This window comes from Taudactylus pleione, unplaced genomic scaffold (assembly GCF_031769625.1).
Source record: "Taudactylus pleione unplaced genomic scaffold, aTauple2 ptg000162l, whole genome shotgun sequence".
NCBI classification, from domain to species: Eukaryota; Metazoa; Chordata; class Amphibia; order Anura; family Myobatrachidae; genus Taudactylus; species Taudactylus pleione.
In genome coordinates, this window is record NW_028284564.1 from 7,823,894 (window position 1) to 7,848,947 (window position 25,054).

General features: G+C 44.2%; 1 protein-coding gene across 1 annotated transcript in view; it reads right to left on the bottom strand.

Moving 5' to 3' along the window:
- ALDH7A1 (aldehyde dehydrogenase 7 family member A1) overlaps positions 1 to 25,054 on the bottom strand; it is a 66,206-nt gene that overhangs the window by 39,321 nt on the left and 1,831 nt on the right. Inside the window, exons 2-7 of the mRNA XM_088475107.1 lie at positions 23,048 to 23,101; positions 21,434 to 21,499; positions 18,093 to 18,173; positions 15,624 to 15,747; positions 14,430 to 14,562; positions 2,617 to 2,661 (exon numbers count right to left, since the gene is read on the bottom strand). Of these exons, the coding sequence (XP_088331233.1) occupies positions 2,617 to 2,661; positions 14,430 to 14,562; positions 15,624 to 15,747; positions 18,093 to 18,173; positions 21,434 to 21,499; positions 23,048 to 23,101 (503 nt within the window). The remainder of the gene's footprint in view (positions 1 to 2,616; positions 2,662 to 14,429; positions 14,563 to 15,623; positions 15,748 to 18,092; positions 18,174 to 21,433; positions 21,500 to 23,047; positions 23,102 to 25,054) is intronic.

Below are 25,054 nucleotides of genomic sequence, written 5' to 3' on the forward strand. Positions count from 1 at the left end.
CTTATTTTACTTGCTGCATTAAAAAGAAGGATTTTATTCTGAGCCATACTGAGTCACCACCACCAACAAAATCCGATGGCAGTAGATTCATAGTGACTTGGCCGCTTAGTAAAAGCCAACAGTATACTCAATTATTATTCATTTCATGAGAATTCTATGCATTTAACTGGCTAAATATTTTTTCCAAAATTTTCGATTTTTGTGTATCAAATTATGTAAATAGCTACTTAAACCAGATTCAGTATAATTTTATCATCAGATATGCAGATTTGTAAATAAAATTATACAGAATAAGGGTTACAGAAATCTCATGAACATAATTTGCTAATTTAAAAAAAAATAATCGTTAACAATTTTGGGACATTTTTAGAAAAAATAGTTTTATGCAGAATAAAATAAAAAACGTTTACAGTGGGGGAGAGGAAGAGTGTGAGAGTGTGTGTGAGCGTGTCCCCCAAGGGGAACTGCAGACACCCCAAGCCAAAGCTTTCTAGATTGCCCTGAACCCGGACAGCATAAAGACTGTCTTCCTGCAGCAGCAGGTGGGCGATCCTTTTCTGGTTGCCCTCCTGTTCCCTGGGGGGAGTAGGCTGAGCCTGGCGGTTGCCAGAAGATCACCTTTCAGCAGTCGCCACAGACATCTCTGACACGGTCGCATCACATGTGACCGAGTCATGCAAATGGTGAAGGGCCAGTGGAGACATTTCTCTGGTGGACAAGATCAAATTATATAATAAAGACCCAAAGAATGCCCTTTCCTTGGAAAAGACAGCACAAGTTGCCCTTCTGAAGAGTTATATATTTTATTAGCAGCATTTCTTTATATGGTGCCACAAATTTCCACAGTGCTGTACACAGTTAAAAAGGTACAAAACAGGGAAAACAAGGCAACATAGTGACATATTTTACATCAAGTAACATATTTACATGAATACAAGTGTAGTTATAGCTATAGTGTATGCATATAGGCTGAGTTACGGAGTTAGCGGAAAGAATGACAGGAGGAGAGATGGCGCTGCTCGCCAAGGTTACATTTTAAAATACATTGTATAACTACAAGAAATAATAAGTAGTGCAACTGCATGACAATATGTACATTATCACATTTCCTATAATAAAGAAAAAAAGAAGCCTAAAAAGATACCATCCAAGACAACTTTTTTTTTTTCCTTCGTTAAATTCTTCTCCGTGCAAACTTTAGGCAGTTACTAAGCTGCAACGTGCCATACAGTGCCTTATGGTGTCCATACGCAGTCTCTAAGATTTGATCATTCAAATGCTGTACACATTGGGCCTGATGATTTAACAAACATCTCCAATGTTTGTCGATCTGTGCATACGCATGATCTGTACTGCGCATATCCAGATCGGTGTCTGCAAAAATGGCCGCAGTGCCCCGTAAGCTGGAGCAGGGAAGGGGCAGCGAAGGCCAGTGTTATCTGGGTGTGCTGAGCCAGTGGCTGCATCCTTCAACATAGCTTCATTGGCCCCGGAAACGTGAAATACAGGGTTCTCAGGTGATCGATATTCTCCAGATGCAGCATAGGATCACAAAAGCATACAGTGGGCACCTTTTTACTACAGACGCTTGCTGCAACTGCTTGCAACTCTGAATCAGGCCCTTGTGATCTTTTTGGGACCATTAAATAATGAAACCATTAAATAGAAAAAATGTTCAGTTACCATTAAGAATCACAGAGCTTGTAGACAAATAATTATTCATACAGGTACATTACATATGTAAAATATCCCAACAAAATAAAGAAAACAAACCTAGCAGGAATGTATCAGGTGTTGCAATATCTAATGTAGAACTTCTAAACCAGTGGGAACTTAGGGCCTGATTCAGAGGCGCTCGTTCTGACAGAGCGCTCGCTCTGAATCAGGGCCGGGCTTTTTTTTTTTTTTTTAGAACGGCTCCTGGCCGCTCGCATAGCTGTGGGTGACCACCCACGGCTACAGCGAGCGGCTATGATGATGGTCACGATGGTCAAGACCATCGCGACCATCGGGCTTGCAACGAGACCCTTGTGGTAGGCTCTCGTGGCCACAAGCCCCAGAGAGCTTTTGGCTCTAACAGAGCCGGAAGCTCTCCACTGACATCACTTGTGATGTCAGCGGGGCCACCCCCAAACGACAGGGGTTCTCATGGGAACGCCTCCGTTTGAGCAGCCATCCCCCCCGGCCCGCCCACCAAAGGGGGCAAGCGGTCACTCAACATCGACAGCTCGCCCCCTTTGTTGCGAGACCCGGAGCGACGGAGTGCCCTTCGCTAGCCGGGACTCGCGCATGTGCTGTGGGCCACCATCGACCCGGTTGCGAGCACTCAGCGCTTGCGACCGGGTCTGAATCAGGCCCTTAATGTAGTTCAAATGTGCTTCCTGTATTAGGTAAGAGTGTGTGGTGTTATGTGTTAGCAAAAAGCCTTATTTTGTGGTGCACATCTAGGATCAGCAAACTTTATCTTATATACACCTACACTCGGCTATGAAAATGAACAACAATAACCCCATACAGGGCAAGTACACATAATGAATAATGTTAAATAAAACTAAAAACAGAGTACAGGCATAGAAAAGATTTAGTAGATTACTGGCACATAATTGTGTCACTTACTTTGTCACTGCCACACTGGTGAGGGATGTGGTGGGAGCACCTTTCCTAATTAAGGAAAAAAAAAAAGAAGAGTTATGGTAAAAAACTTACTTTGGTTAACTCTCTTTCTTCGAAGTCCATAAGGTCCACAGGGAAACATTGGGGTGTAGGTGGGACCTGGAGGACCAGACAACAACAGCAAAGCTTTCAATCCCAGGATGCTCCGGTTCTTCCCCTATACCCCGCCCACAGCCTGAGGGCACTTCAGTTTTGTTAACAAGCCCAACGCAGGAGCAGGATTTGAGAGAAGGTAGACTGGTACACTGAGGAATCACATTCTCACACAGAGAAGAAAACAAATGACCAGGAGAGGAAAACCCATAGAAGCTAGGAGCGTCAAGGCTGGTGCCCTGTGGTTCCTATGGACTTCGAAGAAAGAGTTAACCAAGTTAAGTTTTACCATAACTCTCCTTTTCTTCAGGGTCCATAGGGCTTCACAGGGAGACATTGGGGATGTCCCAAACCAGTTGTTCAAGGGCAGGAACGCGCCTGAGCCGATAGGAGAACCCTACGCCCGAAGGAATCGTCCCGAGAGGCAAATGTATCAAAGGCATAAAACCTAAGAAAGGTGTGGACAGAAGACCAGGTGGCCGCCTTGCATATCTGTTCAGCTGAGGCTACCCACGAGGGACCCACAGAGCGAGTAGAAGGAGTAGAGACTGTAGTCGGCATAGGAAGGCCCGCCTGCGTGTAGGCCTGTGAGATAGTGTTGCGAATCCATCTGGCCAGAGTCTGTTTGTTAGCTGGCCATCCCTTCTTGTGGAATCCATATAAGACAAAGAAGGAGTCCGATTTCCGAATGGAAGCAGTACGGTCCACGTAGAACTTTAGAGCACAGACCACATCCAAAGAGGTCTCATCTGCAAAAGAGGTCTCATCTGCAAAAGAGGTCTGGTGAAATAAAGGCCGGATCCACAATTTCCTCATTTAGGTGGAAGCAAGAAATCACTTTGGGAAGGAATCCCGGGCGTTTTCAAAGAACAGCCCTGTTCTGATGAAATATCAAAAAGGGGGAGCGACATAAATGCGCCCCTAAATTCGAAACCCTACGGGCAGACGCTATATCCAGAAGAAACAGAGTAATTGCAGTGAGCCATTTGACATCCACTGATTCGGTTCCTGAAGTGCTTGGAGCACCACTAACAAATCCCATGGAGCCACAGGAGGGACAAAGGGAGGTTGTATTTGTAGAACACCGTGCATGAAGGTGTGAACATCTGGTATAGGAGCAGTTCTGTGCTGAAACCAGATAAACAAACCAGAGATCTGCACTTTGAGAGATGCTAGGCGGAGGCCTAGATTCAATCCAGCTTGAAGAAAGGCAAGAATTCTAGAAACCTTAAAGACCTGAGGGTCATAGGGCCTGATTCAGAGCCGGACGCTCTGACCAGAGCGCTCGCTCTGAATCAGGGCCCTCCTCCATTAAAATGGAGCGTTCCATTTCACCAACAATGCGTCTATGAAGGCCACGTAGGGGTCCTGTGTTCTGGCTCCATAAATTGGAAGTTTGTTGTTGTGTCTGGAGGCCATGAGATCCACTTCCAGAAGACCCCATTTGTCCACTAGAGGCTGAAACAGACTTCTGGATGTAGAGATCATTATCCAGCATGCACGTCGTGACGGCTGAGGAAATCCACTTCCCAATTGAGAATTCCTGGGATGAACACTGTGGAGATGGCTGGGAGATTGCATTCGGCCCATGTGAGAATGCGGGACACTTCTGTCATTGCTGAGTGACAGAGTGCCCCCTTGGTGATTGAGGTAGGCCAGGGCCGTGGCGTTGTCGGACTGTACTTGTACTGGCCTGTTTTTTCAGAATATTCTGAGCCAGAGTGAGAGCGCTGTAGATGGCTCAAGGTTTCAGGATGTTAAATTGGTATCACTTCCTCGACTGGGGACCATCGGCCATGGAAGTGAGTGCTGGCCGGTTACTGCGCCCCACCCTCGGAGGCTTGCGTCCGTGGTGAGGAGAGCCCAGTCTGGGATCCAAAAGGGACATTGCTTGTTCAAATGGGAAGTCTATAGCCACCCGGCTAGGGACAGGCGAACCCCCTGGGGGGAGGTTCATCCTCTGGGAATTGACCAGATGAGGTAGCCCGTTCCACATGGAGAGGATCAGCTGTTGTAGGGGGCCTGGAGTGAAACTGGGGAAACTCCACCATGTCGAAGGTGGACACCATTGATACCAAGGCCTGCATTGCAGAGTGAATTGATACTCAGCGAATGTGGAGCAGTCTGCGTAATCTTTGCTGGATTGATGAAATCTTGTCCGCCGTTACGAAGATTCTCTGAACTCGAGAGTCCAGGAGGGCTCCCAAATGTACCATCCTTTGAGAGGGTGTTAGGGTGTAAGATTTTTTTCTCCAGTTGATCAGCCAACCGTGCATTTGAAGAAAGGCAATGGTTACCTGTAGATGGCGGTGAATAGTCTCTGGGGAACTTGCCAACAGCAAGAGATTGTCCAAGTATGGGAGCTGTCTGATCCCTTGACGACGAAGATAGGCCGCCATAACTGCCATGATCTTGGTAAAGACCCGGGGGGGTGTTGAAAGACCGAACGGCAGAGCCTGAAATTAGTAATGTTGCTGCAGTGTACCAAACCGGAGATATTGTTGATGAGAAGGCACTATAGGTACATTTAGATAAACGTCCTGAATGTCTATAGAGATACCATAAAATCCCCAGGCTCCATAGCTAGGATAACAGAACGGAGGGTTTCCATATGAAACCTGGGCACCTTGGTAAACTTGTTCAGAGACTTGAGGTTGAGGATAGGCCGATGAGACCCATTGGGCTTCTGAACTAAGAAAAGGGTAGAATAATAGCCATTGCCCCGTTGTGAGGAGGGGACCCAAATTATTACTCCTGATTTCAATAAGGACTAAATGGCTTTTGGAGCAACAGGGCCTTGGCTGAGTCTGATGGAGGTCCTGTGCAAAAGAACTGTTGGGGGTGGGGCGGGGGGTGTTCGCCTCAGGAAGGAGAGGGCATATTCGTGGGAGACCACTTCTCTTACCCAGGCATCTGACTTGGTTTGATGCCAAACTTGGGCAAATTGAAGAAGTCGGCCTCCCCGTCAGGCTGCAGGCTTGTTCTCAGACTTGGCAGGTGGATGTCTAGTAGCCCGACTTGGAGGCCTTGGCTGATGTCTGCTGTCGTGGAAAGGACTGACCCTTGGCTTTTCCATGAGGGTGAAAGGACTGAAAGGATGACATCCGAGGCTTTGTATTATATGCAGAGGGCAGGAACGCTGTCTTGTTATTCGCCAAAGTAGTCACAATTTTATCCAATTCTGGACCAAATAGGATGTCTCCTGCATAAGGCAGAGACTCTAGAGTCTGAATCTGCTTTCCAGGAACGTGGCCAAAGAATACGATGGGCCACTACCAAGGTGGCAGATATCCTGGAGGCCAGGAAAGCCGTATACATAGCTGCTTCACATAAGTAGGATGCTGCATCTCTAATGTGAGATATGTAGCACAGCTGTTCCCTCGAAGCACCAGGGGGAAAAGTCTCTACTATGGTCTCTGCCCAACTCTCAATGGCTTTTGCCACCCAGGCCGTAGCCCTAGAAGGACGAGTAATAGCTCCTGTTAGAGGTAGTATATAGATTTATGACAAGCTTCTATACATCTATCTGTAGTCCCCTTCAAGGAGGTTGCAGTATGAATGGGTAAGGTGGCATTTTTAACCAGATGTGTTACATGAGAATCCACTGCGGGGGGAACTTCCCATTTAGAACCATCAGTAGCTGGAAGAGGGTAAAAGGAACTGAACAGTTTTGGAATTTGAAACATTTTACCCAGGCATATTCCAAGCTGTCAGAGGAAACTCTGGAAAAACAACCTTTTATCGCTTAAAAAGTGTGTGTTTTTTCTTAGGAGCGAGTTCATCCTTTTCTATTTTTAGAATAGTTTTAACAGTTCTCACAAGAGCAGGTATATTTAGTTTAGAGGGTGGCTCCTCCTCTCCTGAGATGGAGTCAGAGTGAGAGAGATCTGTGTCTTCTGCCTCCCCAGATGATATCTCAGAATCCGATAACTGTGTGGACTGGGAAGATAACAGAGCACGTTTAGTAGACTTAGGCCCTCATTCAGAGCCGTACGCTCTGAGCAGAGCGCACGCTCTGAATGAGGGCCGGGCAAAATTTTCATGGAGCGTCCTCCTGGACGCTCGTATAGCTGTGGGTCACCACCCACAGGCTATACGAGCGTGCTTTGTGATGGCCGCGATGGTCGAGACCATCGCGACCATCGAATTTGCGAGCCGGAGCCTGCAGTTGAGGTTTTCAACCGCAAGCTCCGGAGTGATTTTGGCTCTATCAGAGCCAAAATCACTCCCACTGACATCACTAGTGATGTCAGTGGGCCGGCTTCTGACGGGAGGCGTTCCCGTGGGAACGCCCCCGTCAGGGAGGCACGCCCCCGCCACGCCCACCAAAGGGGGCGTGCTGTCAATCAACATTGACAGCACGCCCCCTTTGATCGGACACAACGAGCGAAGGACTTTCCTTCGCTCGTCGCGTCTGGCGCATGCGCACGACGGAGCTCCCTCCGTCGTGCGCATGCTCAGTGCATAACATCGACCCACTTGCGAGCGGACAGCCGCTCGCGAGTGGGTCTGAATCAGGCCCTTAGTAGGTAAAGGCTTTTCTTTTTGCAGCATTTGCTGAAAAACCGTAGAGGTATTAGCCAAACTCTGTATTGAGGTAGACAGCATGTCAATCCATGGGGGAGGCAAAGGATTTTCAGGGAGTACCTGCTGCGGCCATCCCATAGGGGAGCTACCATGGGGACTGCTACTTGGTCCGCAAGTTTTGCCAGCATTTGTGAAAAGGCAGCCCAGGGTGGGTTCTGAGGGGGCGGAGGATGAGGGAGGAGCTGCCCAGGGAACACGAAGACCGCAGTGGAATGTCGCCCTGGACAGGGGGAGGGGCTGCAGGGAGAGCGCCTTCTCCCCTTGCTGACATTAACCACAGGGTCCCCCTTACATATGCCCTGCACCAGTATGTTATATGCCCCGGTGGTTATTGGACTCGTGGGCTCACCAGTGTCCACATCTGTGCCTCCGGTCTGCCTCCTACGACAGGAGGCAAGACTGCGCAACAATGCGGGTCCCGCGAACAGGGTTCCACCTTACCTGTCCCCTGAATTCCGGGCTGCAGTCTGGGGCCCTTGGAGCCTGCTAGCTAGTCCCCCTCGGAGCCCGCTAGCTAGACCCCTCGGAGCCCGGCCAGGAGTACCTAGCAAAAGGCTTGTGTCACAGCGCCTCGGAGGAGCGATGGGGCGGCAGCAGATGGCCGGAGGACAGTCTGGTGCTGCTCGCCCGTTATACTGTAGTAAAAAAATAGAAATAAATTAAATCATAAAAGAAAAGCTTGGGCTGCTTAATGCAATCCCCTGTTATAATGGTGGTCCAGCTCCTGCCGGACACCAACGAAACTGAAGTGCCTTCAGCCTGTGGGTGGGGTATAGGGGGAAGGACCGGAGCATCCTGGGATTGAAAGGCTTTGCGGTTGTTGTCCGGTCATCCAGGTCACACCTACACCCCAATGTCTCCCTGTGGAGCCCTATGGACCCTGAAGAAGAAATAGATTAACTCACCTGTGCATAAGTGAAGACATCCATAAAACATTACATGTTAGGGTTATTTGAGGAATGGAGTTGAGATCCATTGCATTAAAGCAGAGTTTCAAAAACTCCACCATTACAGTTCAGGCTTCAAGGATATCAATGCTTGAGCACAGGTGACTTAATTAGTACCTCAGTCAAGTTCGTTTAAACATCTGGACTCAAGCATGGATAACCTTACAACTGGACTGTAATGACAGAGTTTGGGAAACTCTACATGGATTAGAAACATTAATTTGCAGTGAAGCAGATAACTTTATGCTTTGCTTATTCTAACCAAAAATGATATTTACAAAAAAGGAACAGAAAAAAAGTATAAAACAATACTTCATAACAACAACCATGTCAAATTAATGTGATGTGACCGGAGCCAGAAGTGCTTCATTTGGTGGCATGAAATGCGACCACACCAGCCCGCTCGGTCCCTGGCTTCTGCAGAGGAGATCTGTTCTGCAGCAGCTGATGATGATTAGTCCCCCCCGCACTGCACTCCGCAACAAGGTGAGGGGGTGGGGCATCTTTTGGCACTGGGGGGTTGGGGGTTATGCTACCCATTAAAATACTTGTTTTGCCTAGGGGATATATAAAAAAAATAAATGTATTACATATATAGTGACACACGGGGAGGAGGGGCTCTGCCGCAAGAACCTACTACACCTGGGGAGTGGGAGTTGGTATGACTGGGGATCTTTTGGCACTAGAGATAAAGTACCAGCCTATCAGATCCTAACAGTAATTTTTCAAACACAGCCTGTTACATGGCAGATAGGAGCTGGTTGGCAGGTACTTTATCTCCATCCATTAGTAAATAGGCCCCTCAATCTTGTAGAGCAAGGCTGAGGTGGGGGGGGATGCGGGACACACTTCTGCTTGCGATGCAACTTTTTCTCGGTCTGTTACCTTTGTCCATTTACTCCTTGCTCTCTCCATTCAAATAAATCAAAGAGCAGATGAACTTATTACCTGATGGACACGTGTGTGTGTTTTCATTACTGTGTAATGCATCTTTTATATGTCAAGGAGTCATTAGTCTCAATTTAGAGGTTTAAAAAAAAAAAAAAAAATGATATATATATATATATATAAAATAATATTGCACAAGAATAGAAATTATGTTTCTAATATTGAGAATATAAATATGAATCATATTGCTATTGCAAGAGAATGTCTCCCAGAGGAGTCACATGTGCCTGCAGAGAGTTTATTTTGGATTTAGACACTACGGTTTACTGATCATGTAACCCTAAGTAAACAGATTTTATCTGAGTAAATACTGATTCCTGAGTTGTATTAGTGATTTTTCAGCTGCACTTTCAAAATATCTTACCAAGAAAAGAAGACGAAATGTTTAGGTAATTTCACTAAACTAGGTCACATCTTATGGTTTCACCCAGAGGTTTCCAAACACAGTCTTCAAGGCACCCCAACAGTTCATGTTTTAGAGATATCCGTGGTTGAGCACAGGTGGCTAAATCATTAAGTCACCTGTGGTCAACCATGGATATCCTTAAAACCTGGACTATTAGGGTGCCATAGGTACAGAGTTTGGGAACCTCTGGTTTAAACCACTTACTGACAATTTATTTTTATTTTTTTTATATTTAATGAAGTTTAAAAAGTATTTTTTTAAATATATTGTATTTTTTTTAAAAATATACCAAGGAGATGTTTTGCCCGCCCCCGCCCCCCCCCCCACCCTCCTTCCTGGTGTCAATAGACCCCATTGTAATTTTGCTTCCACACCCCACCAAAAATAAAAGGATAAAAGGATGAGGACAGTTTAAAAAAGGTTAATGGCATTCAGGGGTCTACTTACTAAGCCTTGGATGGAGATAAAGTGAACAGAGATAAAGGCTTAGTAAATAGACTCCTGAATACCATTAACCTTTTTTAAAATGTCCTCATCCTTTATTCTATTTAAGTTGCTGATTTTACGTAACATTGCATGATGCACATAACCTAAGAGTTCTCCTTTCAAAAGTTTAACTTACTACTTCTGTTATTTGCACCAGCAAGTAATTGCATTGACATGTATCCTATATTGCCTTTTCTTAACATCAAAGTGCATTTTTATTTTCCATTTAACATTTTTATATTTTAATGCCATTCTGATTTCCGCATCTCCCCACCATTTGTTCTGTTTCGTGCTGCCCTATTTTGCCAATCTCCATTTGTCCTTTGCATACTGTGGATTTTGGCGAAGTTGAGCAATCTTTTGCTACCGCGCGATAAACCCTAAAACCCTGTATGAGTAAGCACAAAGTCGCTGTTGTGATTGAGAGGCGCAGTGTCAGAGATGTATTGGAAAAGTGTTGGCGTTCCTAGGAGGTTACTGGGAGGTGGCTAAACAGATGCACAGAGATGGTCCATCTTATGGGTGTTTTATGGGACGGTCACTAAAGTGTTGGTGTACTCAGACGATCAGTTGTTCACTTTGAAGGCCATACCCACTCACATGGTAAATCTGCACTCTAAAGACACACCAGGTAGTATTACAGTGTACGTACAGTAAAAAGTGGGCATCCTTGCACGTTCATACGCTAGGGAAGGACTTTGTAGTGGCATTTGCATAAAGCTGCAGAATGGAAAATTCCAATAGATGCAGTTGTGGCCACATCTGCATCTGCCCCTGTATTGCTTTGCTGGAATTAATTTTCTATATATCTGTGTATTGTATTGCCTCTGCTGTTTTACATCTTACTCTCCCATCTTTTGCCCATTTCCAGCCCATAAATACTACTTAGCATTTTGCTCTCCCATCTTCCTCCTCCTGACTCACTGCCCTCTCCCCTACTTCCTTCCTCTCCCTACACTCCTCTCCTCTCTTCCTGCCCTGCCTATCCTCGTTCGTTCCCTCTCACAACCCCCAGCTCCCCTCCCCTCTCTGTCCCATCATCACTCTTTCACCCTCTCCCTCACTAGTCTACTCCCCAGAATTATCTCAACTATGTCAACCTCAAACCCATCTGACCTTCAACACTCCATTCCTTTCTACTGTGCCGATTGGAATGCTAGATCAGTCTGTAATAAAGTGGTCATCATCCATGACCATTTAATCTCATGAATTCATCAACCTCGCCATTACTGAAATCTGGCTCTCCCCATCTGACACTACTTCCCCAGCTGCCCTCTGCGTTGTGGGTCTCTCTTTTCCACACCCCTCATCCCGGTGAACAGCAAGGTGAATGTGTGGAAGTCACTTTTTCCTTGCTGCACCTTCTGAGTTCTACCCCCTGAATCCCTCCTCTATTTTTCCTTCTTCATGGTGCAATCCATTTGCCTCTTCTTCATATTACCATTCACTTCACAGTCATCTACCACCCCCCCCCCAGTCCCTCCTCACACAATGTTATCCCTCACCTCCTCCTTTGAACTCACCCAATGGACCTCCTCCCCACCCACCTTAGTGGTCACTCTTGACCTTGTCTTCTCCCACCGTTGCAATATATCTGACCTGACTAATTTCCCCTTCCTCTCTCAAACCACCATAATATCTCCTTCAGCTTCTATCTCACACCCTTACCCCCCTCTCCAGTTTATGCTCACTAAGCGCAGCCTTGCTACTCTTGACCTCACCCTCATCTCCTCCTCAACAGACACCCTCATCTCTCCCATCTCCACCCTAACCAAGTTGTTGGACTTTAGAACTGTGCATTCTCCTTCACTCTCGACTCTGCTGGTCCAACTGTCACTCTCAGACTTCACTGGTCTGCTCTCCAGCTATGGCACACTAAACATACTCGTTACCTTCAGAAATGCTCTGACACTGCTGAATAGCCCTGGAGGAAATCACGTGCTCAGACTGAAACTCTACTTCACTTGCTACAACTCTACGGTCTCTCATTAAAATCTCTTATTTTAAATCCCTCAACTCCTGCAACTCTTGCCGCCTCTTTGCCACCTTTAAGTCCCTCTTCTGCTCCCCCCCCTACTCTGGTCCTCCTTTACTCTCCTCCCTCTCTCCCATAAACTTACACCCACTTCACTACTGAAATCAAATACATCCGCAATGCTTTCCCCTCCCCTTTAACCTACCTTCCCACAAGAATCACTTAACCCTATTCCCCCACACCTCCTCCACTCTCCTGATGTCTGTTCCCACCTCGTCAACCTGTCCTTCTATTCCAGCATTGTCCCCTCTACCTGCCCACAGTACATGCCTCACCCATCCTTAAGAAACCTTCACTTGACCCAGATTCTCTCGCTAACTACCACCCTACATCTCTCCTCCCTATGCCTCCTAGATCAGTGAGAATTGTCCATCTTCGCCTTACCTTTTTCTTTCTACCCACTCAGTTCTCGACCCTCTTCAATCTGGCTTCCGTTCCCACCACTCTACTGAAACTGCCCACACCAAGGACACCAATGACCATCTCACAGCCATATCCAAGGCTCACTTCTCTCTTCATCTTCCTTGATAGGTTTACTGCCTTCAACACTGTTGATCACCCACTCCTCCTTCATACACTCTACTTTATCAACCTCCACAACTCTGCCCTTATCTAGTTCAAATCCTACCTCACCCACTGCTCCTTTTCTGTCTCTACCATATCCTTGCTTCCTCTACCTGTAGGTGGCCCCAAAGGGTCAATCCTTAGCCCCTTCTTTCCCTCTACACCTCCTTCCTTGGAAACCTCATCTGCTCTTTTGGTTTTCAATACCATCTATACACTGACGACACTCAAATCTAGCAATTCCCCACTGACCTCTATCTTCACCCGTGTCTCCAGTTGCCGGTCTGCCTTTTCCTCCTGAATGTCACAGTGCTTCCTGCAACTAAATATGTCCTTCCTTACACCTGATGCCACCAAAACTCTCACTCATGCTTCCATAATTTCCTGTCTAGACTACTGCAACCTCCTCCTCTCTGTTCTCTTTCCACTTTAATCTATTCTTAATGCTTCATCTCATTTTCCTCTCCCACCGTACAGATTCTGCCTTCCCCTATTTTACAACATGCTTCACTGGCTCCCTATCTCTCACAAAATGGAGTTCACCTACTGTATAAAAGCCGTAAACTACTCTGCCATACCTACATCTCTGATTTCATCGCCCTCTATGCTCCTCCTCTGACCAACGCCTATCCTCCACCATGGTCACTCCTCTCACACTCGCTTACAACAGTTCTCTCAAGGTGCCCCCATCCTCTAGAACCCCCTTCCTTACCCAATCAGACTCTCAACCAGCCTCCACAGTTTTAAACGCACCCTTAAGACGTACTTTTTTATTAAAGTATACCAGCTCTCCTCTTAAATGGTTAATGCTATGGCATTCTGCTGTGTATTGTATGTAAGTTGAATACCTTGTAATAGTGACAATTTTTTGTATGCATACTCTGTACGGTGCTGCATACATTCTGTGGTGCCATAAAGAGGTTAATAGTAATAATATCTTGCTCTATGTCCAGTACAGAGCAATCTTTTCAAGTTAGAATTACAGCCAACTAATTTATCAAGCCAATTGATTGCCCCCCAAACCTGACACAAGCCATCCACTTCTGTCTAATACACTCCTCTAAGCAAATACTTTTAATTCAAGACAGTATTTAGTAAATAAATTACAAGATCACACCTGTATCACCTTCTCATAGACTGTGGGCTCTCAGGACACAGGCCTCTAACCTGCCGTTTTATATATTCTTTGCACCTTATACAGATGTATATATGGGAGCCTGTTACTTGTAATTGTTAATTAGAAATACAAAACATTACATATATTTGTGCTCCTGTATAAAGTGAAATGACATTGCTACTGCTCTACTGCCTTGTTTCTATCTTATTTCACTTTTTAATGGTTTCATTAAATGTCACAATGTCACTCAGTCACATAGATTAAAAATGTCATAATTCAAAATCGCATAGATTGAAATGAAACAGGATGGAAGCCATGACCTATTTACTTTCAACTTGACATTGAAAAAAACAAAACAAAGGGAGTAGTGAATAGTTACATATGTTTCATGTCAACCTATTGACTGTTCAGTGATCCAATTCAGAGATTTGTTAAGCGTGTAAGTTTAACACAATTGGTTTTCTATCCTGACCTATTCGCGTAGTTTTATGTAAACACAAGTGCAAAGATGTGGAAAATGCAAAAACAGAATAATAATCCTCAATAACAGCTGCAAATCTACTATTTTCTTACCATAGACAGACATTCCCACAGATCAGAGCAAGTGCATTGTTCCACCCATACACAGCAACTGGAAAATTGAAAGCGGTAATAATCCCTACCAATCCCACTGGATTCCACTGCTCAATCAGAGCATGCCCAGGCCCTGGAAGACAAATGCAACAAGTCCATCTGTATTATGCTATACTTATAATACCATTCTATACTTCTATTTCAAATTAGTGAATTGCCAAAAATAAAACGGGTCATGATAATTGTACTAGACTACATGACAAAGTAATAATTTTATTACAATCTGCTTCAAGTGGAATTAAACAGACCAAAAAAAAGTTGTAACTCTTTGTACTCCTCCAATTCGGCATCCTACACCGGGTTTCAGCTACAGTTACTGCACGGTAAACAGAGCAGATCACAGAAATCAGTGATCCATATGAAGAACTGTACTTTCTGTGCAAATTACATGTTTTATGTAGTGACAAAATTAATGCTGCTTGTAAAATTTTTGTGCCACTAGTACCTGAAACAAAAACAGTCACTGGGTACAACCAGTACAGTTCCCATAGAGACCAAAGATCTGTATGACCAGTGCTGAATACACAGACTTTCTAAGACCGCCCAATGAAGAATCCCAAATCCTGCATACTGTTACTTAGCAAACTGCAATAGATTAGGGCTTGTTTGCTTAACCACAATCAGGTTCCAGGCTGTACCTGGGGATATTGCATCCTGTACCTGCTGCATACTGTTTAACCCTGTGTTATTCTGCACCTGCTTTTTACCAGTTAATAAACCAATCCCTGGTTATGTTAAAGTTATCTATAGCGTGGATTAACCTCCATCGCACTCCGATGACACCTATTGCCATCATCGGATCTGTCCATATCAACAAGGTCAGCACTGACAAAGTGTTAACAATGGGGTAAAAGGTCTAGCTTATAAGGATACTAGAGCCTAATCGGCATGTACTGAGGGAACTGCCACACTAAGAACCCATACAAGCCTTGAAGGTCTGAAAAGGAGGAAGGAGGCCAATTTGCACTACACCACATTATACTGTAGCTATATGGGATAGACTAGGTTGAAAAGCTGAGTTGCTCCACAAAGTGATGACAGGGGAGGCGTATAGGAAGAGATTATATAACCTACAACAGTGTGTTCATTTGACAAGAAATATTGGGTTAAAGTAATGGTATCATAGTTCCTTACTTTCTGATGGCAATATAGGTCCTCCAATAATACGTGAAAGGCCAACAGCATAATCACATATATCAATGTATTCTTGGACTTCTCCAACTCCTTCTACTAAGATCTTTCCCATCTCCAATGACTCCTGAAAATGCAGGTTATACACAACTTATCCAAATGTAGAATTGGTGCAGGAGATAATGTTAGAGGGTGGAGATATCAGTTACCAATAACATAGAATTATTTAGAGTTATTGACAACATTAAAGAATACAGGGCAATAAAAGGAATGTTGCTTATTATAACAGACAAAGTTGTTTTGAGGGAATCGGTATGTAATACCACCGGTCCTAAGCCCAGGAGATGAAATCCCAGTGCCGGAAAGGCTGGCAGATGGAAGGCCGGCAGATGAAGATCCCAACTAGGGCAAGTAAGTCCCCTAACCCTCCCCACCCCCCCCCCTAACCCTCTGTAGTGGTGCCTAGTCCTAACCTCCCCCCTAGTGCCTAGCCCTAAACTCCCCCCAGGGGTGCCTAAACCTAACCCCCCCTCCTTGCACCCTAAACCCCCCGGGGGGGGGGGGTGCCTAACACTAACCTCCCTCTGGTGATGCCTAAACCTAGCCCCCCCTCTCTCTAGCCTTACCCTAACTCTCCCGGGGGGGGGGGGGCTGCCTGACCCTAAGTCCCCACAAGAGTCACTAAACCTAACCCTCCCCCCCTCCCAAGAGCTCTTGACGCCCGTCTTACCTACGTTTGGTATGCTGGGCGTGGGGATTTCGGCGGTCGGCATTTCGACCACCGGCATCCTGACTACATCCTGTTTTGAGTACAGTTCAAGAAATAGATAAAACCATTCTAATAAAATGGCTATAGATCTAGACAAATAAAAAAAAAAGTAAAAAAAAATTAATATAAAAATATGTAAATCAAACACCTGTATAATAATAGAGCGACTTTTTTTTCCTAAATCCCAACAATACCTTTAGACAACAAAAATATCTAATATCTGCTTGATGAATTAAATGAACTATAAATAGCTTATAATAAATATGTATTATTGGTGGTGTGTTCTCAAAGTCAGGATTTCTGAACCCCGGCCCAACTCATACAAACTATAAGCTTTCAAATTTAGAATGAGCGATTGTTAGCCATTGAGCATGCATGTAAGCCGCACTGTGCACACTCAGCGATTGAATTGCGGCTCACTCTCAAAGTTGGTGACCCGTAGTGTCGGAGAATTTAAACACTTTCTGGGCATCCATAAAGTAGCCATTGCATTCTTGAATGCAGCAGGAGAGCTCTCTGTGTGTCTGGAGACCCGCTATGTCTGCGAAAGCTTAGGCTTGCTCAGAAGGCTGATGGCCGCCTGATCTGAGCGGTTTCCGGTTCTGTGTGTAAGCGGCGTATGCGAGATGCTTTCAGTGGGCGTCTAAGCATTGGACAGCGAGTGAGCCATAAGCATATTTTAGCAATTGCGATCCGTGACAGATCACAGCTGCGATGGCATTTGCGTCCATCTCTGCATCAGACAAAATGTGGAAACGGTCAGACGTCTCTGATCAAGAAACTAGTGTTACTAGAACCATTTTAGGTTCGGCTTGTTTTACATTTTTTCATTTTTAAAAAGGAAACATTTTCCATTGCAACAACTACGTTTAATGTAGTGAAAACTCAGAAAGCACAGGCTTAAGATCTTGCATAAGGAATTGAAAGGCAAACACATCAGTTTCCCCATATACTTTACAATACTGCATGCACAGTATTTACTAACAGTAAACAAAAAAAAAAAAAAGTTTAAGTAGCAGCTGGCAACCAATTATTTGAATCAATTATTCATTTATTTTATTGCCTTGCATAAATTAATCCAAACTAACTGATTGCTTGCTATCATACAATACAATTGTTTGAGGGTGTGGCCTAGCGGCAAGGCACATACACAGGTCATTCATGGTGGTGCATGAAGTCATTTTTTAGGCTGGTTTGGAAAATATCTAAAACGACCAGGAAAAGATGTTGCAGACACAGCACCATAAGCTTGCTCAGTCTGCAGAGAGGGATAACAAAACTTTGTCTGGTATACACAGTACATTGCTCTGTGCTAGTCACAAATAAACCTAGAGCATGTTTGAAGCTATAGCTGCAGTCAACATGTTTCAGAGTTATCCACAATCATGGAAAGATACAGTGAACCTATAAGACTGGATCAGTAATGATCACATTGTCCCCATAGATGGACATTCTCAGAACACGACTAGATGGGTGGTGGCACTAAAGACTCTAAAGAGGTCAGAAAGACTGGTACCAATGTTTTGGCCCAGATAACAATTAATAGTAAGCGACCAAACCAAAATGAAAACAGCTGTACTATTACATGAATATTACCATAATTATACATCTTCTGTTTACTGGCAAGCAATTTGCTTCAGTCCAAGCAGTACTACACCATTGTGTGTCATTCATAGTGTATTTTTAGGATTAGTTTACTTTACCAGGTGTCCTAAAAGCTTGATCTTTTTTCTAAGAGCATCACCAATTTGTCGCACTATCTCCCCACGTTTCGGAGCAGGAATCTTAAAACAAACAAGTAAATGAAATAGTCAGATTATTTGTAATCATATGACAGCTAAATTTCCTTTAGAAATATCTCCGGATTAAAAAATATAGAGTAGTCATGTAAACAATTTTCTTACTAGGACAAGCATATAATGAATACAATAATAAACGTTTTAGATTTAATGCAACATTAAGCATCTTGAAAATATTTATACATAATATACACTAAAGTGCCAAAGTAATGGCAGGTGGCATCACCATACTGTGAGGTCTTTTAAATGCCCAGACCTGCATCAGTTGTAATCAGACACCTCTTGAGTCAGTTTGAACACCAGCTAGGCTGTTAATGGCAAGGCAATGTGAATTATCGGCATTCGAACGGGGCATGATGGATTGGACATTCTATTTCATAAATTGTGCAGACATTCAACATTACTCGATCTATGGTGTCACATGTGTGCCAGGAATACCTCATGGAAGGCATTACCACCCACCACGGACAGTGCAGTGGCAGTCCTTGGGTGCTTAATGATCGTGACCATCTGAGTCTGGCCAGATTTGTCCGTGGTAACAGACAAGTGACACTGGCTCAAATCACATCCACATTCAATGCAGCAGATACCAGGCTCACATCCAGCAGGTCTGTGCAGATTTCTTTATCTTCCATGGGATATGGGAGCAGAAGACCCACCACAGTGCACCGGTTAACACTATGACACCAGACACAGCACCTCACCAATTGGACCAAGGAAGACTGGCTACATGTGGCATGGTCTGATAAGTCACTGTTCCGGTTGTTTAGGACCGATGGTAGGGTTCGGGTAGGGCACAAACCCCATGAGGCCATGGATCCCAGTTGTCAATAAGGCACTGTGCAGGCTGTTGGTGGTTCCATAATAGTGTGGGGTCCATAGGTCCATCTGTACATGTCATTGACAAGAAACTATTACGTTGCATTGCTAGATAACATTTGCAGCCCTTCATGGACTTCATGTACAGTGTCATCGGTCCCAAATTGTCCAGAATTGGTACAAGGAGCATTTTGGAGAGTTCTGACGATTGGTGTGGCACCACGTTCGTCCGACATGAACCCCAAGCATTTATGGTGGAGAGGTCAATTTGCAACCAAGATCCTGCACCTACAAATATCAGGCAGCCTTGGGAAGCTATTCAGATGGCATGGATCTACATCTGCTACGTTGAGTTGCTGCACTTTGCCGGGCTAGAAGGTAAGGATACTAGGCATCTATCCCATGACTTTTGGCACTTCAGTGTACATACTATGCAAATTAATCATGAACACATCTGTAATGTTAGGAACTATGTAATCCCTAAAGAATATTATTGATGTTAAAAGCTAGCTTCGATTTAGGTCACCAGAATAAAAGCATTGTTCTACTGTAACATCACAACTCTAACATCTGGTATGTATCATTTACAGCATGGAATGGATTAGGCCTGTAATATATTCTCTGTGAAAACATATTACACTATGAAAGTTCTCACTATAGGGGTGTTTCAGCAGAGGTGTAATATGTGTTCACTTAAAAAAAATCGCAACTGTGTGTATATGCAAATTTGCAACATGTGTGCAGTTTGGCACCAGTACATCACATACACTTAACATAACAATTAGTTTTGTTTCCAAAATATGCATTCACTATTAGTCATCATTAAACCATCAAATGCAGAAACAACTCTGTTATACCCCTTTTACACCAGAGCAAAAACCTGGGTTTTTGCTGGGTCTACCCAGGTCGCAGCTCAGTGTAAATGGGTCCCTGAAAAATAACCTGGGTCAAGTGACCCTGCAATCCAACCCAGGTAGCTACCAGGGTTGGACCCAGGATGGACCCGGGTAATGGTGCAGTGTAGACGGTGCAACCCGGGTTATCTGACCTGGATCATGCCTAAAATGAGCTGATTGGTGGCTGTGGAGCAGTCACCTCCCACTTTTAATGACCTCACAGGTTTAGCAGGGCAGACCTGAGTTCAGTGTGAATGAACAGGGCTGACCTGGGAGTAACCCAGATGAAAGGTGCAGTGTAAATGGGTCTGACCTGGGTCTGACCAGGGTTGGAACCATGTCCAAAAACCCAGGTCGGACCTGGGTTTTTGGTGGAAAAGAGGTATAACTCATGTAGGAGGAGAAAAACCCAAACTACAGCATAATCGATGCCGAAGCCACAATGAAAGCTCCAATCAGTGTCACATTCACAAACAGCTAATCGAAAGCAGTTGCTAGTGCTGGTGACCAGCATCATTATCCACTGTTTACACCTGCCCAGATGAGTCCTGGTCTGCATGTGTTTGCAATTGCTCTAACAGTTTCCCATTATGCCTTTCCAGGTGATGACTGGTGCAAGTGCCAGAACAATGCAATTTTGCATAGGCACATATGTAAGTGCACATTTTCTTGAGGCAGAGGAAAGCAATTTCACAAGGGGAGATGCACTAAGCCTTGGAGAGTGATAAAGAAACAACCAAACAGCTCCTAAGTGTCATTTTTCAAACACAGCCTGTAAACTGACAGTTAGGAGCCGATTGATTGGCACTCTCCACTTTATCAGTCTCCACGGCATCTCCCGCATTATATACTATGGAAGCTGGCAATTTAATCATCATAAGTCAAGTCCTCGGTGAGAATTCACAGATTTGTACTATTACACCACTGCTGAGGGCGAGTGAATTTGGATATCAATTTCCTTTGAAACAGGGCGACAATTTATGAACATTTTCCAAAAGACCGTTCACAGTCCAATTATCAACTCTGCGTGACTGACCTGAGGACCAAGCCCGGCTGCCATGGTTCCCCCTTACAAAATGGAACACTTCCAAAACGATCAGCACGGGACACAAGCTTTTACTTATTAAAACCACAGGTGCATGACGTGCTTCTCATTTTTGGAACAGGAAATAAAGAAAAAAAGAACCTTTGCCTCTAGATGTTATCAATTAAAAAGTACAGCATCAGATCTCTTCTGCTCACCAAGTGTCAGGTCTCCTGAGGTGACCACAAGTCAAGCACCAGAGGCCCAACTGGTAAATTGGAAATAAGGGCTACTCACCAAGCACATGATAATAGTTTTATGCAAGTACTCTGGTATTCCTCACAGTGTTAAGCCCAGATGTTTGGTTTGTTTAAACTATGACAGATATAGACAGATATATGTAACCGCTCTCTACTTCCTCTATACTGTCACAAGTTAATGGACAGCAAACAATATTGGCGGCCTTGACTCTCTGTTTCCATCTATTATGATTAAATTGTACTTACATCTGCCCATAATTGCCAGGCTTCTTTTGCCTTGGTAACAGTTTCATTGTACTCTTCAAGAGTGGCCTAAAATAAAGAAAAAATACAACAGACATAGATCACTATCATTTGACATTAGGAAGCAAGATGCACCTATTTCTGTAGCAAAATCTGTACTACAGGACTTAATATGCAGCATCAAAAATAACTGTGTTGAATTCACAGATGGTGCATCCAGTTGTGCAAAGTGACTTCAAACATACAGAAATCAGCCCACTCCCTTGTATTTACCGTCACGTCTCCACTACACATTTGCCTCTGCAGTCACGGATTGGAATCAAGCACTCAGGTAGGTGGCCTAATAATATTACAGTCAGTGTAGTAACTACAACACTCCCTTGGCTGGCTACAGTAAAATGGTGGCATGTACTCATTTATAACATTCATGTGGCCTTTACTTGGATTTCTGCTCACTTGTACTGTTCATATGTTTCCAATATCCGAACAGTGGATTTTGGCCAGAAGTGTGACTAGTCCAACCCCAATCATACCAAAGGGCAGCATGAATTGTCCGTCAGCTCTATCCATTCCATAAAATTCTAATTTACAAATACAGGGGGCAATTTTATTCGTGGAGACTGGCACCGAAGAAACTTTTAGATCACTGGCACCTTTCAGCCACCAAAGTCCACATTTTACTTCGCACCCAATAGTGTAGTGCAGGAAAAGGTGCAATGTTGGAGTAACATAATTCAGTAACATGCGCATCCTTACATCACTGAGATTTAATTTCCCTCACAGTGTAGAATTGTGACCACCGAACTGTAGGACTTTCACAAGTAAAATTTCACCTCTTCAAATTACTCTATCAATTTCTAATTAGGATGTATTGTAAAACGTCTAAAGTCCTGGTTAGGGCGCCCTAACCACGGGTTTCTCGCACATTTTTGCTCGCACCCTGACTTCAAAAAAGGACAAAGGATGAAGTCACAAAAATACATGTGACAGACTAGTGCTCTGCAAAAAGTGCTGGATTCAAAAACCTGTCTATTGCCAGTGTCAGTACCAAAGCAAGCTTGATGGAAAATAAACTGACATGTTCTATGTGCCAAGTGAGCTTTTTGGTCAGTTGCTGTTAGAATGAGGACTTTTAGTGCCATAAGGAGCACATAGTGCTGTTCAAATCCTGTTGGCTGAACAATTACTGTATGTCCCAGATGTACAGTATATAACTGAACAGTGGGAGGCTATAAGGGGACACTATAAAGTTAACAATGAGAGTGCCATTGCAAGTGTTCCACCTTTCCACTGCCTGAGGTAAGGAAGAACCTGCCTGGGGGTGGAGAAGGGATGAACCTGCCTAGGAACGGGTGGTCTTCTTGGATTGACTTGGCCTTTAAAATTAATAAAAATATAGATAAAATAAGACTGTTTCTTGAAAACAAATGTATTATTACCACACTATTAAACATAAAAATTATAGTTAAGCATGGCCCCGCCCCCCCCCCCTCGCCATCTGTTGCTGGTCGGCATCGGCAAGTGTGACTATATCGCTGCATATACACATTTTGTAGTGTGTATGCGGCTATACCAATAAAGAATCCGGATTTTCAATTAAAATACAAAATAAATTACCTGTCTAACTCTGGCGATTGGTGAATTGTTAGCAGGACAATACGATGTTATGACCTGAAAGAAAATGAAATGTGTAAAATAATTATCAGATACATTTAAAGACTGCAAAAATCAATATGTTTGTTTTATATTTAAGTCCTTGTGATCATGTTGCTAGCACAAGAGGGCATTGTTTTTATTAAGAAATAGCCGTGGCATTGTAGATGAAATGTAATAAAACATGGGATACCCATAATTGTTTTCTACATATGGTATGCAAGAACTCAGGCAAAGACCAATAAAATAGTGATCAGATGATAGTGGCCTAGCTGCAAAAGTCTGTCTCTACAGTATCCATAAAGTGACCAAGGGCCTAATTCAGATCCGCACGCAAATGCCATTGCAGCTGCAATCGCAATATCAAAATTATGCTAATTACTCACCCACCGCCCAGTACAGATGCCCACTGAAAGCACCTCACATCCGCCGCTCACACACAGAACCATCGGACGCAGATCAGGCAGCCATCACCCTTCTGAGTAAGTCTAAGCTGCCATAGACATAGCGGGTCTCCAGACACACAGAGGGCTCTCCTGCAAGGAGTGGCTAATTTATGAACACCCATAAAACAGTGTTTAGAAGGTCAGACACACCTGCGTTTTTCTACCCAGAGAGCTCTCTTGCTGCGAGCAAGGATACAGTGACTAATGCTGCCCATACACTAGGCGATTAAATTGAGCGTTTGCAAGATAACGACGTCATTATCGTTCATTAATCGTTTGAAGATCGTTCACTAAAATGTCTAAAACGACCAGCGATGCACACTCCCGCTGGTCGTTTTAGAACATCTATCATCGGGCAAACATGCAGGTCAACCTGACGACGCTCATGTTAGCAGATGATTGATGTTCCTACACTGAACGACTGCTCGTTCAGTGTAGGAACATCAATCATAATAAACAGACAAACGACTACATGATTACAATTTCTATAATCGTGCAGTCTTTTGCCTGTCTTCTACTGGATGCAGTGTTTTTTTACCCAGAGGGCTCTTTTGCTGCAAGGATGCAGTGGCTAATTTATGCACGCCCACAAAACAGTTTAAATTAACCTACATGCCTGCATTTTTCTAACCATCCCCAGTTACCTCCCCCAAACGCTGATTACCTGTCACTTACTTTGCCAGTGAATCCTCTGTGTGAGCACAATAGTAAACCAATCGCTGAGCACGCACAGTGCGACTTACATGAATACACAATGGCTAACAATCGCTCAATCTGCGTAAATATCACCATTGCGTGCGGATGTGAATCAGACCCCAAGTTTATACATTTTGTAAAACAATTATGTAGGTGGCAAATTTCCAAAACTAACATGGACAAATGATTTTTGCCAACTCATAACCTTACTTAATCTATACAGTTATTATAAATCATGTCTAGAAAGTGAACTGTAAACTTCGCAAACTCAGCAATCATTCATTAACTTTAAGCAAAATATATGAGTACAGGTTGCAGGAGAGATGTGTTCACTCAGCAAAATATCAAGTGATTTAAGTTGAAAATAAGTAATGCTGCAGAACATTTGCAATTTTAGGAACAGATGTATGACCTTTAGCTACTACCTTACTATTTAGCCTAATTGTTTGCTACACGCTTTCAAACAAAGTCAATAATTCACTACTCCTAGAGGCAGAAATGGGACGGCATAAACAATAGGGTCAGGCCTCAATGAATATATTTCCAATATTTAATACTAGATGGGATACCCTGCGTTGCCCGGTTTGAAGACAGGACCCTGAAGTATACCTGCAGCCTTTATTTGTTTACGTTGTCCTCGCCTATAACCCCATCCCATTGATCCTGAAAAGGACCCCACTGTTTGCTAAACATGCATGCAAACAGTGGCGTAACTACCGTGGATGCAAGGGGGTGCGGCTGCTATGGACCTCAAGCTGCCTCTGTGGCCCGCCGCTCCACCTGAACCGCCAGGCATACAAGGTGGGCAGGTCCAGTCAGGGCCGTCGAG